The following is a 17,874-nucleotide window of genomic DNA, read 5'->3' on the forward strand; positions in this document are numbered from 1 at the left end:
CTGGCCAGTCCTCGCTGCGACACACCAGCACATATATGCATAAATGATGCACGATGTTGAAGTGAAAAGCCAGGGAAGACAAAGAGCTACCGACGTTTGTATGAGCATTGTCCAAAGTGTTGGACTGAAGGTCACAGACTCTGGATGCAGAGAAAGGAATGGATAGGGGGAGAGCTGCAAGGCAGTTCTGACCATTTTGAGTATCAGGCTAGGTGCTCTCCCCTCCCTGTGTGCTGCTGTGCAGACACCAGCTACAGAGGAGAACTTAAGACAACAGACAGGCTGATTTCAACAACTCCTCATCCTTCTCTCACCCACAGCTTCTTCTCTGGAAAGCTCAAAAACACCAAGTATTCAGCTGAAATGGTGGCTTGCTGATGGACACAATGAAAACGTTTAGGGTCAGACATACAAAGCCATTCCTCCCATCCCAATCCCTCTCTGTTCCCAAAGTCTCATGCACAAAGAAACAAGGAGATCTCTGTGCTACCATCATGTTGCTTGTAGCAGCTCCCACTGTTGGCCAGGTACATCTGCTTGGCACGGGTTGGTCACGACTCTCCCAGCCTGGTTTTCCAGACAGAGACCACTGACGAAGTGTTGAATGAAACTGCCTTTCATCTTCCACTTCTGTGAGGAGAGAAGAAACACACTGTTACTGCCATTTCACCAGGTAACCATGCCTTCAAGGAGGAGGAGAAAGGTTGAGCATAAACCTGTTGTAAACCTCAACAACTGGGAAATCTGGGTATTGGCAGCTTCTCCAAAGCACTGGTTTCCTGCGTTAATGATATCTGGAGCTTGAGCTTAGCTGGTTTATAGGGTTAGATATTCAGAAGTATCCAGAAGGCAAGCAACACAAAACCATCAACCACCAGCATTTTCAAAAGTATATTATACCCAGAATTTCCCTACCATTCTGTAGGAATGTAGGAAATCACATTTGCTCTGTATCTCTGCACACCCAGATACCTTTCAAAACCTGAAACCCTTCTATGGTTTCTTTCCAATCCTCAAAAATCTCTCCCAGCACAGAAAGCAAACCATCCACAGAACACAAAAACCACACTTCTTGCTCTTTGACTAGATTGTATCTCTCCCTCTTTCATGTCCTCATCTCTCCTCTCATCAAATCAAGACTTTTATCAGCACTACACTGAAAGCTCTTCATATCTCTGCATCTTCCTAAGCTGGTTCTTCATAATCTCATCTGCCCTACCAACATTTCAGTCTGTAAGTGTACATCTCACAGCTGCTCAGCACACGTCACTCTGCTTTCTGCAGTGCTGTCCCCTGGGTCTGCTCCCACCAAAGCGTATGCACAAGACCCCACATGCAACCCCGTTTTCCTGAAGGCCCTGTTTGTTTGTGCTGCTGTTGAGGTATGAAAACATATCTCCTAATCTTGAATTGCAAATCCTGCTGGGAAAAGGCAGTACCTTCCATCACTGCTAATAGCCCCGAGAAAATAAAGCAGAAATGAGTCTGTGAATTTGGGATCTCCCAGGTGGGGCTGTGCCACTTCCCTCCAGCGGGGCACAGCTGGGACCAGCAGGTGATTGGACTGAGTGCTCCAGGCTCCTGGTTTTTTTCCCACTCAGTCGCAGATGACTCAGTCGGTCAGCGGCTTAGGGATATGAGGAGGATATTTTGGCTAACCCATGTGACTGATGAGGAAGAAGAAACAGCTTGGCAGCACTGATGGACCTCAAGTCTGTTGCAGAAATGCATGCAAACTGGAGTAAAAAAATCCTGTGCTATCCAGGCAATGTCAAAACCTACCAATATTTTAATTCCTGGTTAAGTAACGCAGCAAACAGCTTAGACTGCCACATGCTGTGTGTTTTAAGGCAATCCGTTATGTTCACATACTGCTGGCAGCTCTCCTCCAAACCCGTGTGCTGGTTATGCTTCTTGGAGGGCTGGGCAGTCGCGAAGCCTGGAGTAATGTCACTCCTACATCACACAGTCCTTCAAGACGTTACTCCAGGGGGAGAATCACTGTGCTATGGCTGCTAACCCTGACTGATGGGACACTGCTAGAGGCAAATTGTTTGTAACAGCAGGAAGAAGCTGGTTTTAACAGGCAAGCAGAAAGAGGAATGTAGCGATGATGCAGTGGAAGATCCAACACAGTCTGTGCACACAGAGGAGCCTGCAATACCCTCACCAGCTGCTGCATCCCAGTGTCTACATGGGTCCTGGAGCCATCTGGCTCTCATCTGGCAGAAGTTTCCCTGCAAAGAACTGAGGAAGAAGTTAATACCAGAAAACAGCACACTGTGTCTATCTGGTGTGATCTCTGAGCAATGACCCCCCTCCCTCACTGTTTCCCAAGGTCACAGATAGCTCTGTGAAGAGCCTCTTGCCCTACTCTGACTCCCAGCTTCCATGTAGGAAACTCTTCCTTGCCCTCCACCCTTGTCCCTGCCTCTGTCATTTTACCAAGAGACACTTTTTTCTTCTTTCTTCCAGCTGCTTAGAAGAAACCTGGCACTACCAGGAGGTTCTCTCCTGTTATTCCTCCAGATCAGAGACCTGCTGCTGTGATCTCTCCATGCTGAGCAGGCACCCACTGTGCTGTCTGCAGGAAGAGTCTGCAGCAACAGACACAGCAAGACACCAGCAAACACTCACCAGAGCACATTCTCTGCTGCTAATGAACTACACCAAATCAATCTCAGTGAATGGCACCACTGGAAGGCCCAGAGCCAGAGTCACTCTGTGTCCCTCCATTCAACAGACTGGATAGGAAGGATGGGGAAACTGGGAGGAACACTGAGAAGGTGACAGAGTTAGCTGGTTGGCTGGTTATGCATGCATGGAGCTATTATAAAGCACAATGACAGCCCAAGCTAAAGTAGGGCTCCCTCATTTCACATAAGTGGCATTTTCAAAGTGATGGATTCTACTCATTCTGGTCAGAAAGTGTGTTCTGCTGTCCTCCACGACATACCTGATGAGCTCCTCTGACTTCACCTGAACCTTTCACAAGAGCCCACTGCCTGGCTGCCAGACCACAGAATAGCCAGGGACAGCCCAACAGCTAACCCTGCAAGGACAAATTGTATCTTGGACCCTTCAGGAGGAAGGGCAGTAGGAATGGATGGAAATAGAAGATAAGATGCTCCCACCTTCAGCCACCTCAGATCTGAGCATCTTATCCTAAACTAGTCCCCTAGTGACATGTTAACGGAGGGGTCTGAAGTACAAACACCTTTTGGGAGGGCACAGCTTCCTCCAAAGACCACAAGGGGAACCTGGACAGCTAAGTTTTAAATCGCAGCAGTGATTGCCATCTTTAGAAGAATTTAAAAAAAAAGTACTAACAGATCAGATAATTCCTGCATGGAGCCAAACTTTACAGGGAGCCTTCTTTCTTACTCACAGACAGTTTTGATCAGCCTGTACTTGGACCAAGGGCAGCTTTTTGAAGATTTAAGCATTGCCACAATGTGAAAAATTTTGATTTGAAAATCTTCCTTAGTGCAAATGTAGCTAATACAGTTTACTGGTCGCAGCAGGTATGAAGTGAAGATGGAAAAAAGAAGCAATATTTTCTTTGAAATACTATCCCACTCTCTGCTTGAACCTCTTCCCCAAATGTCAATCAAAATTTTCCCTACTTTTTAGTAAAGCTCTCTCTCCATCTTTATTATCTATCACTGCAAAGTACCTTGAGGTGGTTGGGTAGAAGCACTCCATGTGAAATTACTAAGAGAAAAGTCTGAAACAGCTAGTTCTCATCTAACCAGTCAGTAAGAAACAGCACAATATATACAAGAGCTGAAAGTGTTTACAGTACTGTAATTTCTCAGGATAATCAAAAGCCTTCTTTTAACCCACAGCAATCCGATCAGTCCAGGGTTTATTTCAAATTCCAGACAATAGCCTTGTAACCCTGGAAATGTGGTGGAGCTGGCCAAGATTAGGAAACGCAGCTGGGAAGAGCAGATGTTGCTGATTAGGACAGAGACGCCTCAGACAGAGATGTATGGAGAACTGATAACTGGAATAGACAAGGATGCTGCAAGTTGTAATTGAATGTATTTGCAGAGCCATGGGCAACCCAAAGCTGGTGCTGAAGATGACAAACCCTCATTTTTAAACATATGAGCAGAGAGAGTGTGATAGAAAAGCTAATGTCAGCACCCAGCAAATACTGTCTCCCTTTGAACTCTTAAATTTTAAATTTTAGTTTTAAATTTGTAAAAGGAAGAATCAGAACTGAGAGCAACTCTTGTCTCCTGAAAATTGCTTTCAAGGTCTGGCATATTGCAAGGAGCATTTTACCTGCTTACTATCAGGAAGATGCTGAGTCAGGTGCTTCCAGAACACACAGGTCTTCACTCCCCTTTTCTGAAAGTCTGTGCAAAGTTGCATTTGTCTGCATTTCATGTAATACAAGACACTGAGAAGTAAGGTGGGAAAAACTCCCAATCATGTCCAAAGGCACATAGGACTTCAAATACTGTTTGTCTCCCAAGAAAGCTTGATGTCCTCATTTTCAGGCTGGGGTCACGTTCCTTGAGCACATTTTAATGAAATATGGCCATTTAATAAGGTTTCTCAGCATGCTTCTTGTTCTTTTGGGAGATACTGTGCCAATGTTTCTCATTTTCATTCTCTTGTTTTAGTGTCTGACTCTCACTTTGCCTCCTATTTGTCCTCACTATAATACGAATTAAAATGCCACTCCCACCATCAGTCAGAGCCAAAACAAAAGCTAAAGGCAAGAATTTATTGTGCATTCAAGTAAAATGCTATTCTCCAAATAACATTATGGATGACATCCATCTGCTTTGAAATCTAGTTCTGATTATGCACAATAGCTCTTGGCTGGTCTTGTGCTAGCAGTGCTGGCTGTTGCTGCTGAATGATCAACAAGGATCGTGGTGCCAAACAGGTTCTGTTCCTGGTTTCTTTCAGCCCAAGGGAGAAGTCTGACAGAGTCAAAAGTCATCTACATTCGGAGCATTGTCTAGTATCCTGCTTGCAAGGTTCCAGAGTTATTTTGAGGTAATACCCTACATATACTGCTCATAAGACTTTAAAGCCTCTGCTAGAGTATTACATACACGTCAGATGGACATGAGACTGTTGTTTGCAGTCAAAAACAACAACAAAATTCTCTTCCCTGTGGACAGGCTTAACACACAACAGCTGTGTAGCGTGAGCACAGATTCAGCATGTTGGAAAGCAGAAAGCAGCTTTAGCAGCTATATGGTGCTGTTGTGAACTAATCTGCTCTGCTGACACCAAACAATGAACCCATCACTTTTTTGTGCTTTTGAAATCACTCAGCCATAGACACAAAGTCTAGATCCAGGAAAGTCCAAATGCCTTCCACCACAGACCTCTGATGACAATGACACTAGAGATGGTCAGATCTGGACTTTATGCCACCATCTCCTCGCAGGATAACACATGTTGCACATTGCCAGGCTTGCCCTCTTCCTCTCAAGGCTCTTGCTTGCCACTTCCACTTCTCTGAGGTAGTTCAATTCCCTTCCTCCATTCCCACTCAGCCCCTTTGGCTTTCTGAGAAGCCTGCTGGAACTGAGGAGTGGCTACACCCATGTGTAGTTTGAAAAGGCAGCAATCCCTCCCAACACCTCACGCCCACGGGGAGAGAGGCATCCTGTAGGGCAAACTGAGGGAATATGTTAAAGTTTCCACACCTTGAAATTCACCTTTGTAAGTACTGGGAGCTGGGCTGGGGTAACATCCTAGGCAGGGGGATTTGCAAGCTGCCTGCTTATGAAGAACAAGACTCCGTCTCTTTCTTGTCTCTTTGTTGCCAGAATCCTGCCTTGCTAACCCAGATGACCCCATATAAGCTGTTAGGTTCACTTCTCACTTCAGATAGGATTTGGCAAAGAAAGAGTCAGTTCCCAAAGTGAACAGACAACACATCGCATCAGATGTATGTGGTCCTTCTAGAAGTGAGGCAGAGGAAAGAGAATGGGCCAGTTCGCAAAGACAACTGACTTCCAACTAATTAAAACACAATGTGTTTATGGAAGGAAGATACCATAACAACATTCCCCAAGAACACAACAAACTTGAGCACTGCATGTGGAACTGGCTTTCTAAGCAGAAATCTGAAATAGCAGTTTGGGGCTTCATAGCAACCCCAAAATTTCAGAGCATTTCAACCCAAATTAGATTAAAAATTCAAATGCAGTTCTGCTACCTCATCCCCACCACCACAAGGGGGTTTGGAATGGCAGCTGAGATTCAGATCAGTCTCTAGTTTTTTGAAATGCTTCAGCAAAATCCCTGCTCACCGTCAGTTGGCCAAATCATCTGTTAGCTCAAGTCCTTGATCTAAGTGCAGTTTGTTCACACAAGGTAATGGAAAACAACAGCTCACATCCTTAAGTGTATATGCATGTCTTTATAATGAGCCTGTATACAATCAGCACATCAAGGCTCAATAAATCCTACTCCAGTAGCAGAATGAACCTGCATGTGTTAGTGTGGATTAATCTCTCTTCTGGCTAATAGAGCCTGTACTCCACCCCCCTCCAGGGGACCCTTGTCCTTCCATGATACAGGAGGTGGGGAAAGAACTGATTTTGGCAGCTGCTAGAGTCCTCTCTGCTGCCAGGGAGGAAAATGCTGCAAGGCACCTAAGGGGAAGCTAAGTGACCTAATTACACAGCAAGAGGCTGAGTGATTACCAACAAGAAAAAGGAGCAGGCGAGCACAGCCCACCTGGGATATCTTTGCAATGCTAAGCTGAACTAAGAGTTTTCCCAACGTATTCATGGTGACAACTCTTCAAGACATTTCTGCATTAACCAAACCTCCAGAGGAAAGTCTACACAGGCATTCAACACATGGGCAAGACTGGAATTCAGTGCTTTCTTTCAGGAAGAACCTAATTCAGAAATTCATATGGCATTAAAAAGTACTGACAAAAAAGGATGATGCTGAGGACTGGTAGCAAGCTGAGCCACCTCCTGTCTTTGGGCTACCAAAACAATAGATGAAAGGAAAACACAACAGAGCCAGTATAGCTCTAGATGACAGGAAAATTGTTCTCTCTTGGTATAGAGGGAAGCACGGGAGCTAGGGATGAAGTAAGTCCTGTGCATTCACTGTCTGCCACTGCTGTGTTGTCACATGTTATGTTTTGACCAGTTCTGATAAAAAAACAAAACAAAACAAAACACATAATGTATCTGCAGGAGCACTGCAGCCATCTCAGACACTATCTCACACCTTGTATTGCAAGGCAAAATGACTTAGGTGTCCTGACAGATCAGGGACACGCGTCTTGGAAACTGCATGACAGTCCCAGAGCTGCATTTTGTCAGGAGCATTGCAAAGCCAATACTGCTGCTGTGTATTTCTCCTCAGGGAGTAGTTTGGACAGAACATATGGTGCTTTATGCCAGTCAATATTTCTCAAATGAGTTGCGCACACTCAGTTTTAAAGGCCTGTTAACATGTCCAAAGACAGCACAAAGAACACAGTTCTCACTTCTAAATTAGGAAAAATGCTTTTACTGTGAGGGTGGTCAATCACTGGAATAGGCTTCCTAGCAAGCTGGTTGGTGCCCATGCCTATCAGTGTTCAAGAGGCATTTGGATAAGGTCTTCAATAATTTATTGTGTTTTAACTTTTAGCTTCTCAATAATGCATTTTAACTTTTCGTTAGCCCTAAAGTGGTCAGACAGTTGGACTAGATCTTTGACGGTCCCTTCCAACTGAACGATTCTCTTAAATAAGCAAACAAATGATAGCATACATTGCCCTTCTCTCAGGTATCTCAAAGTATTTGCTGCTTACCTACTCCTCACTGATGCTGTTCTTCATCCGTGAACCAACCTTGCTGAACATCAGTGTTTCCATGGAGTGATGTGGTGGTGTGACTGGGCTGGAGCTAACTACAATGCCAAGGGCCCAGGCAGAGCATATACCCCCACCCTCTTTCTCTGGTCATAGGCAATCTCGTACATCTGTGCTTATGAAATGCACCAGAGAGGGAGATGTGGAGGTGGAAGGGACTTTTACACACTTTGATAGTACTGTGTTCATTCCCATAAGCTGCACTGATGTACGAACACCTGTATGTGACAACAAAGGGATTAATAAAGGTGCACAGTTACCTGTCTGCCATCTTTTTGATTGCAGGCTTCCAGTGCGATTTGAGAGCCAGTAGAGAAGGAGGTAATGGAAAGACACTTGTCTTGTTGTCTAATTAGAGGGTCACTGAATACCCACTCCTTTGGCATAAGAAAGAAAAAGAAAGGTTCTGTTATGATCATAATGCTGACAAGATGAGGGAGAAAGTTTTTACCAGCGTACATTTCAAAAACTTGGATATTTTCTTCAATGACTCCCTGGGAAAATTATGGAAGCAGTCTTCACTTGATCAGAAGTTTATGCTCAGGCTTGGTACATCATGACTATTGCAAAAGCTGCAGCTGACTCCCCTGACCTTCTGAGCTGCCTGATTAACCTTGGATCCCTTGCAACTCCTTACTCTGCAGATTCACAGTCTGGCCTACAAAGCAGGGAGGCCACCAACCCCGATTTACAAGATGTGCAACTGCCTCTGCATATTTTACATAACCAACGTGTTCTGCAACAGGTAACCAGGAGTACAGGCTGTCAAATGAAGCAAAACACATGCAAACATATCCATGGGTTAATAAATTTCACCAATACACATAAAGCACAAACTACTTCATTTTTCCTTCCTCTCACTAGATGGATGCCTGACCCATGCAACTATTAACCCAATCAATTATTATTACTTTCCCCAAGGAAGAAACACAAAACGGTAAGTTTCAGACACTTTAAATGGTAATGACAAGAAGCAATGAGTCAGATTTAATGGCATGTCGAAAGCTGTCTGAAAACTGGTTTCCAAGAGTTAACAGATGTGATTATGTATTTTCTGGCATAAAATATCCTGCAGCAACCCTTAACTTTCTCAAGCTGCTTCTCTGCTGCTTTGACTACCAAAAGAAGAGATGGAGTGCACATCCTCGGCTGGTACAAACCAGCACATCTCCACTGCAGTTAGAGAAGCTGCACCCAGTTACTGCAGCTGAGGTCTTGGCTACTTAAACTGTACTTGGGCATTATACTGAAACACATCTGTAACACAGCACAATTCAAGCCATCCACAGCTACAGCTGAAGTGGTGGAGCAAGGAACATTTCTGACCCTGAGGAACTCTCTTACCCTGCATGCCTGGGTACCAGCCAGGTACACCCCTGGACTGGTTCTCATGGAAAAGTCATAGCCACATGGGCTGGAGCACACCCAAGTGATGGCCCAAGCGGTGATAGCCACAGGATTCAAACCCTGGTCATGAGTTTACTGCAGAGACTAGTCACACTTCTGAGCATTCAGGTGTTACCTGTTGCTTCCAAGTGACGAAATCCTTCCTACCCTGTGCCTGACTGTTGCATCTGTTAAGCCAACGGAGCTCTGAGATGGGCACTGCTTCTTTTCCTTCTTACTGCTAATACCATTAACAGGGCCAAATTTTTCCTTCATTCATCTCCGTACAAACCCACCAGGGCCACTGGTAATAAAAAGGGCAGAGGCAGGAGCAAAGCATCAAGCTGAAGCCCGCCTTACCTGAGTGACAGGTGGATTGTTCACTGTCCCTTTACAGTTTCCCATGCCAGCCAACATATTTCCAGTGGTATCCTGTGCCCAAGACTCCAGGCAATTTCCTCCTTGTCTAATTATCCCTGGAATTAACTCCTTTTCAGGAACCCTTGGAACAAAACAACAATTGTAAGGCACTTCATACACACAAAAGTCCAAAGCGCTTTTACAGATTTATAAGAGCATAACTGGCCCCTGTATGAAACACAGCACCCTGTATTTGACAGAAAATGCAAGATATCACACTATATGCTGAAAATGTCTGGAGCAGGCAAAAGTCAAGGGAAAACCTGATCAGAGGACCAGTACCCTTGTTTCAGAAGGCTCTTCAGAAAGTAGTTCAGTGTGATGCCTCCTCTGAAAGAGATCATTGCCAGTAAAAAGCCATATCCGCACCTATATTGCATCTGCCTCCACCTTTTCCACACTCTTCCCCCCAGTGGCAGTATTCACTGCCTCTTTGGTAGCAATACAGGAAAGATCCGTCAAAGCCAGACTACAACTAGATGTTTTAGTCTCAATGCATGTTAGTTACAGCCTTTGCTGACTGGGATGTGAAGGTGTGTTGACTAGCAAGTGCTAACAACACAACTCTGGAGTGGTCCATGCTACCTCCCAGCAGAGCAGTGCCACAACACTACCACAGCCTGACCCAGGGCAGTGGAAGACACAGACAAGCTGGGTTTGGCATTCACCAGGATTTTCTCTGAAACACCTGCACCTCTGCACTGAGGCAGCCTAGCTCTACTTTGCCCAGCTACCTCCAGGAATAACATCCAACAGGCAGAGACCAAGCCTGAAACAGCTGTACGGGGCAGAACAGAGGGCTCCCAGAGGCAGAAGCAACAAACCTTTCTCAGAGTTGTAATGGTACAAACCAGGAAATCACTGAAGCTTTCTCACCAGAGGACCAGAGGAAAACCTTTTCCAAGCATAAGCCTGCTTGTTTGTTTTTTTTTGCTTGCTGCTGCCGCAGCTCAGCTTCTCATTGGGACCCATCTCCCTGATCAGAGATTTTTACAAGCTGAGAACTGACTCACTTGAGTTCAGGATAGACGTTCTCCAGATACCACTGGAAGGATTTACAGTTCAGCTTGCGGCGCTGCTCCACTCGTTCTGCAACACTGGAAACACAGGCAGGTTGTTGTAGATAAGATAGTGAACCGGAGGAAGGGGAGCAATGGAGAGCAATCAAGAGGTTTGAGGGAGACTATATGAATTTTCTCCCCTCACTTGTTCTCCCACCTAGTTGCTGGGTTCAGAGCACTACCAGTGACCTGAGGTGAAGAAGAATGGAGAGGCAACAGGGGGGAAATAGAAAAGGAAGAAACAAATGCCTTTGGAGAGCAATTCTTGCATTTCCTTCAGTTCAGAAAGATGCCAGAGCCCAGATTCTACAGTGCTAAATGATACAGCACAGTAAGGCTACTGTAGGACCAAGAAAGCTTTTCAGCCTAGCTTTTTTACCCTTGTAGCAGCATACCACAAAACTTGCACAACTATCAGCTCCTGAAAAAGCCTAGAAAATGTTTATGCTCAGATATGTGTGTGCTAGAGGTAAGGGGACATGGCAGCAGCTGTAGGCTGGATTGCAGACTTTAAAAAACATAATTATTTGTTCTTTTGGGAAAGAAGAGGAGTATAACGTCTCACTATTGGCCGTGCTCTTTCCTGACCTATAAACCAGGCAAAACACTCATCAGCAAAGAGGAGTGCACCAGGTAGCAACCTCCCCCATGTGCCAGCTAGCTGTGCTTGGCCCTCAGTTCTGCATCTGCACAGGAGCTCTGGATCAAGCTCTAGTAACTGCATAGCTCCCATTTCCAGAGCAGCTGCATGCTGTATTAGAAAATATTCTTATCCACTTAAAAAGTCTAGCATTTTAATTTCATTATAGATCCCTTTGGCCTTCCATTAACAAATGATTTATGCAGGGTTACTGAGGGAAAAATAAAGTGAATTAGAAGCAAACCTCATTAGCCAGACACTTGAGTTCCAACCCTCCTGGCAAGCCAGCCATTCAGAACACCTCTGTTTCTCTTTCCCACACTAAGTCCCGGAGAAGATCCCATAACTATTTCTTGCTAGCAAGCAGCTTACCAGAGCTCTCCTCCTGTGCTCGTGGAGCAGCTTACCTCCCAAACGACTTGCCAATGGCTGACGGCCGGGCTTCGTAGTAGTACTGCTTGTATTCGTCCATCCACACCTCTGCCGTGCGCTTAGTGTTCCTGCATGGGGACAAGGAAATGTTTGCTGAGTGCTGCTGTAGAACCTGTTCTCCTTGTGAACAAGCACAGGGTTTCCAGCCTGCCCGGAGGGAGTGGGGAACAGTACCAAACATGAAACAAAGTGAGCAGTATGGTCAGATTTAGACTGAATGTATTAACTCTACAAAGTCTTGCATGGATGCTACAGTTCAGGAGTTAAAAAGAAAAAAATAATCAGCCAATTCAGCATGATTTCTTTCAAATATGCTCCCTCTGCAGAGGTAACTGGACCAACTGTTGATATCACCCTGCTCCCTTTCCCCACGTTAGAATAATACTACGGAATAAATCAGCTCAGAAAGCATCCCTGGGCACCACCTAGTCCAACCCTCCCACAGAAAGCAGGACTAGCTTTGTGTCTAGCACATGTCTTAGGGCAGCATCCACAAATGGTCACGGTCTCTCCCTGGGGCACTGCTCCCCACCTCCACTGCAAAGCGAGGAAGAACAAGCTGCAGGAACACAAACAGAGAAGGGAACAGGTTTTGTGCGTAGACAGCAGCAACCCATCCTACCCTTGAGAACAGATGCTCAACCACAAGCTGTTCTCTGTCACCAGGCAGAAAAACAACAAAGAATTCAGGCTTATTTAGACATGCTCGACATCAAGGTGATCTGTCTGTTACCAGGAACTCCTGAGCACCTACTTGATGTACGTCAGCGCGTTGCCCTCGGGGAAGTCATAGGGATGGCGCTTCCTGAACACGTGTCCCACTCGACTGCAGGGCACAATCTCCAAGCTGCCACCACACATCCACACTCGGAAAGAGAGCTCTGGAAGAAAACCCCAAGAGTTACACAGATGCAGCCAGGCCATCAGCATTTCCAAGAAGAGCAACCTCAGCAATGTGCCTGAAATCCTTGCCCCTCTGCTCTAGATGTGTTTCCAGCAACAGCAAAAACAGAAAAAGTGATGCCAGGGCGAGAATGAAAAATAAATTCATTCCTTCATTAAAATGGAGGCAACCCCCATGGCTCAGAGACTGCCTTAACCTTCTCCAGTCCTGTTCCTCTCTGGTATATCCTGAGATAACTTTCCATTTAAGCAGATCCTAGTGGCTGAGATCACCCCCACGCCCATCTTGTTTTGGACTTCTCTAACTCTCCCACCCAGCACACGGATGGAAGGAAAAAAAGAATTCACTGTGTAAAGCAAATCATGTGAGGAAGAGAAGGGATCTGGGAGACAAAGGAGAAAGAAGAAAACAATATGAGGGCATAGGAAGCGAGGCAATGCTTAGGGCCAAGTCCTCTCCCCCATACCTCCAGCTACATCACCTGAGGTACCACCTGAAAGCAGAATACCTCCAACACTGCTTGGACATGATCTGCAGTTGTCCCCTCTACATCATGCAGTGTGATAATAGCACAGCTGAGGAGATTGGTATATTTACAGGCAAACACATTTCCCTAACCTGGGGCCCAGAACACTCACTCCCTGCAGAGCGAGTACCACAAGCCAAGGAGCCCCTCTTCTTTTGCTGCTGGCCTCTCCCAGGCCTCCAGGAATGGCAGTATATCCTGCATCAACCTGTTATACACCTTAAGGTGCTTCATCGCTCTTGTTCTGCTTGGCTATGTCAAAAAAATAAAATAGAAAGAGGATGACTGGTTTGCAGTTTGTCACCTGTTGCCCCTGCTGGGGGAGCTACAGGGAGCAGAAATCAGCCTAATAGCGTGATTACAAATATATGGAGAGAGCCCTGTTTCCTGAAGAAATTCAGCTGGTCCTGAAGCTAAATTCAACATTTTCTTAAAGGATTAGAAGAACATGGGGCTTTGATGTGCAGGCACTTATTTGCATCACAGAAGAGATATGACCTCGCTCAGGCTTATGGGTCTGTCCTCACAGGTTTAATCACTGCCACACCAGAGGGGTTTTCTGCTTGTGTTTCATGTGGCGGTGAGAAGAGAAGAAGTAAGAGGGAAAAGGAAAATTAGCTGGGTAGTTGGTTGGGATTTCTGATCAAGTCCTTACAAAAGGACTTCAGATTGTGTAGACTGATTACTTCAAAAAAATTACTCACTTGGGATCTCCCTCCAGTAATGCCCGAATTATGGAGCTCTGATGTTCAGAAATTAAAAAAGAAATGATGCATCCAGCTCTAATGGCTGTTTTAAAGCATGCACACACACTAACATCCTTTTGCTCTTCATCTTTCTCCATAGCTTTCCTCTCCAGCTTCTGGGAAAGGTTGTTTAAACTGTGTAGTGTGTTTCTCACTTGGTTGGGTGGGTGAATAGTGGGGAGAGGTATTTAATCTAGCTACTAAATAAGTGGACTGCATTTTGTGGCATTTCTTACTAACTCTGGTCTCTCCCTGACCCTTTCCTACAGCTTATTGTTTTTAGTCTCTTTTCAACAGGGAGTTTCAGCTTCAAATAAAAGAAGGGCTCCAATAAAAAAAAATAAAAATAAAAATAAAAGGGTCAAGACATGAGTTTCTGTCTGGTGTTGTGTCCAGCTGGCATTTGCTCTCCTGAAATGAGGTTCTGATTTGCTCTGGCCTATAACAGAAACAAAATTCTCAATCTAGTAGGTTTAACTTAAAGCAATGTCCATTTCTCAAGAGAGGAATCCTCATGCCATATTCATATCTTAGGCACACAGACAGACTTTGCATGACCAGGTTTGCAGATGACAGAATTCTTTAGAAAAGGGATGAAAGGATGCAGGTTTTGGCACAGAAAGGAAAATGGAGATCAAGCATAACTTATTAAGGTCTTCCATGCATCCTTTGATGAAAAGCATATGAGATTTTTTTGCTATATGCTTTCCAGAACCTGGCCTAGTCCATATACATTTTAAATGATTTAATCACTGTGGCTTTTCTCCATGCAATTGAAAAAAAAGTTTTTAACCAGCTCACATCCAGCTGGAAGAATACTCTGGCAGCTGGTAATCACTACCAGAACACTCCTGTTTACCTGCTGTGTGCACAGGGCTTGTCCAGCTCCTTAAAATACATTCTCTTATTCTGTTTTCTTGTGGAAAAGTAGTTTGTTTGTTTGTTTTTTTAAAAAAAAAAACACCTAAAAATGGCCTTTGTGGCCATTCTCACCCACACAGATTAGTCAGAGCTACTCTCTCAGCTCACCCACAAATGGTGACCTTATCCAACCCGTTCCTTTCCACTCAAAATTGTGACTTGCAGTAAAAAGTGTTTCAGAATATTATCAACGTTTTTCCTTGAACAGAGAATTTAATTTTCAATTAAGTATGGAAAACATTTTTTTCAGAGTATAAATTCACCACTTTAAATACTTTTTCAAGGAAAATGAATACTTTTTGTTGTCAAATACAGGTTGGTTTCTACCCTTCTGCTATGCAACAGCAACAGGCTGAATGTAGAAGCCATTGATTGAATCATTGCTTCATGCTATGCCAACAAGCTGAACAAATGTTAGCTTTAGAGAAGAAAAGTTGTCTTGTTTTTAAAATATTTTCCCATTGCTATCATCACACTGGTGCTGTGGCAATGCATCTCAGGGACAGGCCCCGTTATACAGAGCATTGTGCATTTAGCCTTGACTTCTGAAGAGAAGAGTCAAGGTGCAGGGTAAGAGGCAAGTGATGGGAGACAAATATACAAGGAACTGCACAAGGCAGAACTGGCAAGCCCTGCACACCTCGCCCAGTCCCACACAGCCTGGCCCAGCCACTGTCAGGCTGTACAAGAGCAGTTTGAAGGAGGAGAGTGAAGCAAGTCTGTGGAGGTTTTTATCATCTGTATAGGCACGAAGGGCTGTGGGTGTGCAGGTAATTTACTGCCACTTGTGGCAGAGAGCTCTGCTTAGCATCAGCTACCGACATACGCACCAAACAACCATGCTAGGATTCCCAGGCAGGCAGCAGCAGACAATGAAAAGCCTAAATAAATATTCTTTCACTATCTTTGGGGTTTACACAGCTGCAGCTGAAAGGCTGGCATGATGGCTAAATGGCTGACTGCAGCTGGAGCAGGGCTAGTGACAGCAAGGAGCTGAGTTTGGCTGTGCAGAGGAGTCTGAGGGACACAGGAAAAGGCATCCTCATGCCTAGGTAAATGCTCCCTGTTATTTATATCTGCCTACAACACTTAGCAGACATTACTGGCACTGCTAGTTGAACACCTCTTTTTAATATCATGAATATCACAAAATTGAAGCAAGACCTCAGCAAACTGAGAGCATAAGCATTCATTATTTGTATTTTGTTTTTAAAAATTGGTACTTGATATTCTGTTACCAGACAAAAAATATCATTTATTGGTTTCAGACAGCATTTCAGAAAATGGCACCTCTCCCAGCTGTGTTCAGAGAAACAAAAGTTTCTTCTATTTCATTCTTCCTAATTGGCCCTTCAGGTGCTAGGAAACACCAAATAAATTCTTCTTTAAAGAGATTTATTTACAAATCTGTGATATTTATGGAAGCTGTAGAAACAGAATATGTTTTTTGCCAGTGTAAGCAAGAGAAAAATCAATTTGACTGAAGAACAGAGGAAAACTTTTGTCACGTCTGCTCCACCTACGTCATTTCTAAATGAATGCCCCAAATACTTGAGGTCTCCCTGAATGTCTTTTCAATGTCATTCTTCCTTTTGTCACTAATCCCCAGTGACAGTGCAGCATCCTTTCAGAGGGGCAGAGAAGAGAGATCCCTGAAATAGCTGTGCCACCATTAGGTACAAAAAGATGGGTTTCAGCACCACATTCTGAGGTAACTGCACTTAAATGGACAGTCTATTCTGGGCATGTGAATAGCTCAGATGTTTATGATGCTCTACTTTGCTTCAAAATGTTTTAATTCTGAGTGTATTTATACACAAATTCCACTTACAAAGAGGCTTATTTTATTAGGAAAATCATCCTTCAGAGTTATGAAGCTGGGAGAGTAATTCAGACTTCTCTAGGAAGGAAGGACAGTTATAGGAAGAGAATGTCAGAGTGACTGTCCCTTGCAGAGTTGGGCTGACACAGACTGTCATGTGAAGGAGGACCAGAGGAGTATTCTCCAAAAACAAGCAACAATTTAAATATCAGGACTTTTTTGGTTTTTCACTTATTTGTACCAGAGTATACAATAATAAGAATACAATAGTGCATATGCATGTAAGACAGTGATAGCCCTGACCTCAAAGAGCCTCCATTTACTCTGCACAAAGATAACAGGTACAATTTTGACCAACATGGGGTTTGCCTCACCATGTCCATAGCCTTACATCAACATGCAGATCAGTCCCTTGCAAGAAGAGTTCAGGTAGGTGAACAAATACTGGGAAGTGGTTCTTTAGTGTCATTCACCCGAAACACCCTAAGCTTACCAAAATTCTCTCCTCCCCATATGTCCATTTGAGTGTCGTATTTTCCCAGGTGGTTAAACCAGGACTTGTCAATCACAAAGATGCCTCCTGCTATGACAGGGGTTCTGGAAAAGAAAACACAAGCCCATACTAAATTATCACAAGTACATGCAACACCACCATCATCACCATCTACATTTTAGGGAAGAGACAATTTGTTCAGACCCAACAAATCCTATCTCTTCAAAACAAGAAAATAGCAGAGCTGAGGCATGAACAGGAGTCTTCTGAGATGCCCCTCACTAGATCCTCCTCCTTTTTCAGGTGGTGCTGCAAGCACTACTTGAAAAATGCTGTCTTTTGTACTTCCACAAATGCGTGCAGTATGAAGGAATGACAAGAGTATTGTCTGATAACTGTGTTCAGCAGCTAGACATGGTGTGAGGGGCTTTGCTGCATGTACTGCTCTGCTGCCGGTAAACGGGCTGCTTCCTGAGTGCAAAACAGAGGCTCACAAATTATGCAAAGGAATTGAATGATACTTTTATGCTACAAACAGGGAGCTGTCTACCTATACAGACAAACACTGACTTTTTATATCAGGATTTGTCACACTCTACATTCCTCAGAACCCTGTACACAGCAGCAAGGCTGGCAATAACTGCTCCAGCCAACTCAATCTG

The 17,874-nt window shown here is 44.4% G+C and overlaps 1 protein-coding gene across 1 annotated transcript in view; it reads right to left on the reverse strand.

Moving 5' to 3' along the window:
* Positions 1-17,874, reverse strand: part of GALNT16 (polypeptide N-acetylgalactosaminyltransferase 16) — a 64,453-nt gene that overhangs the window by 2,992 nt on the left and 43,587 nt on the right. Inside the window, exons 9-15 of the mRNA XM_082760940.1 lie at positions 17,213-17,316; positions 12,555-12,681; positions 11,776-11,868; positions 10,681-10,764; positions 9,608-9,749; positions 8,122-8,238; positions 491-630 (exon numbers count right to left, since the gene is read on the reverse strand). Of these exons, the coding sequence (XP_082617066.1) occupies positions 493-630; positions 8,122-8,238; positions 9,608-9,749; positions 10,681-10,764; positions 11,776-11,868; positions 12,555-12,681; positions 17,213-17,316 (805 nt within the window). The 3' untranslated portion in view covers positions 491-492. The remainder of the gene's footprint in view (positions 1-490; positions 631-8,121; positions 8,239-9,607; positions 9,750-10,680; positions 10,765-11,775; positions 11,869-12,554; positions 12,682-17,212; positions 17,317-17,874) is intronic.

This window comes from Aythya marila (genome assembly GCF_965140915.1).
Source record: "Aythya marila genome assembly, chromosome: 5".
Taxonomy (NCBI): domain Eukaryota; kingdom Metazoa; phylum Chordata; class Aves; order Anseriformes; family Anatidae; genus Aythya; species Aythya marila.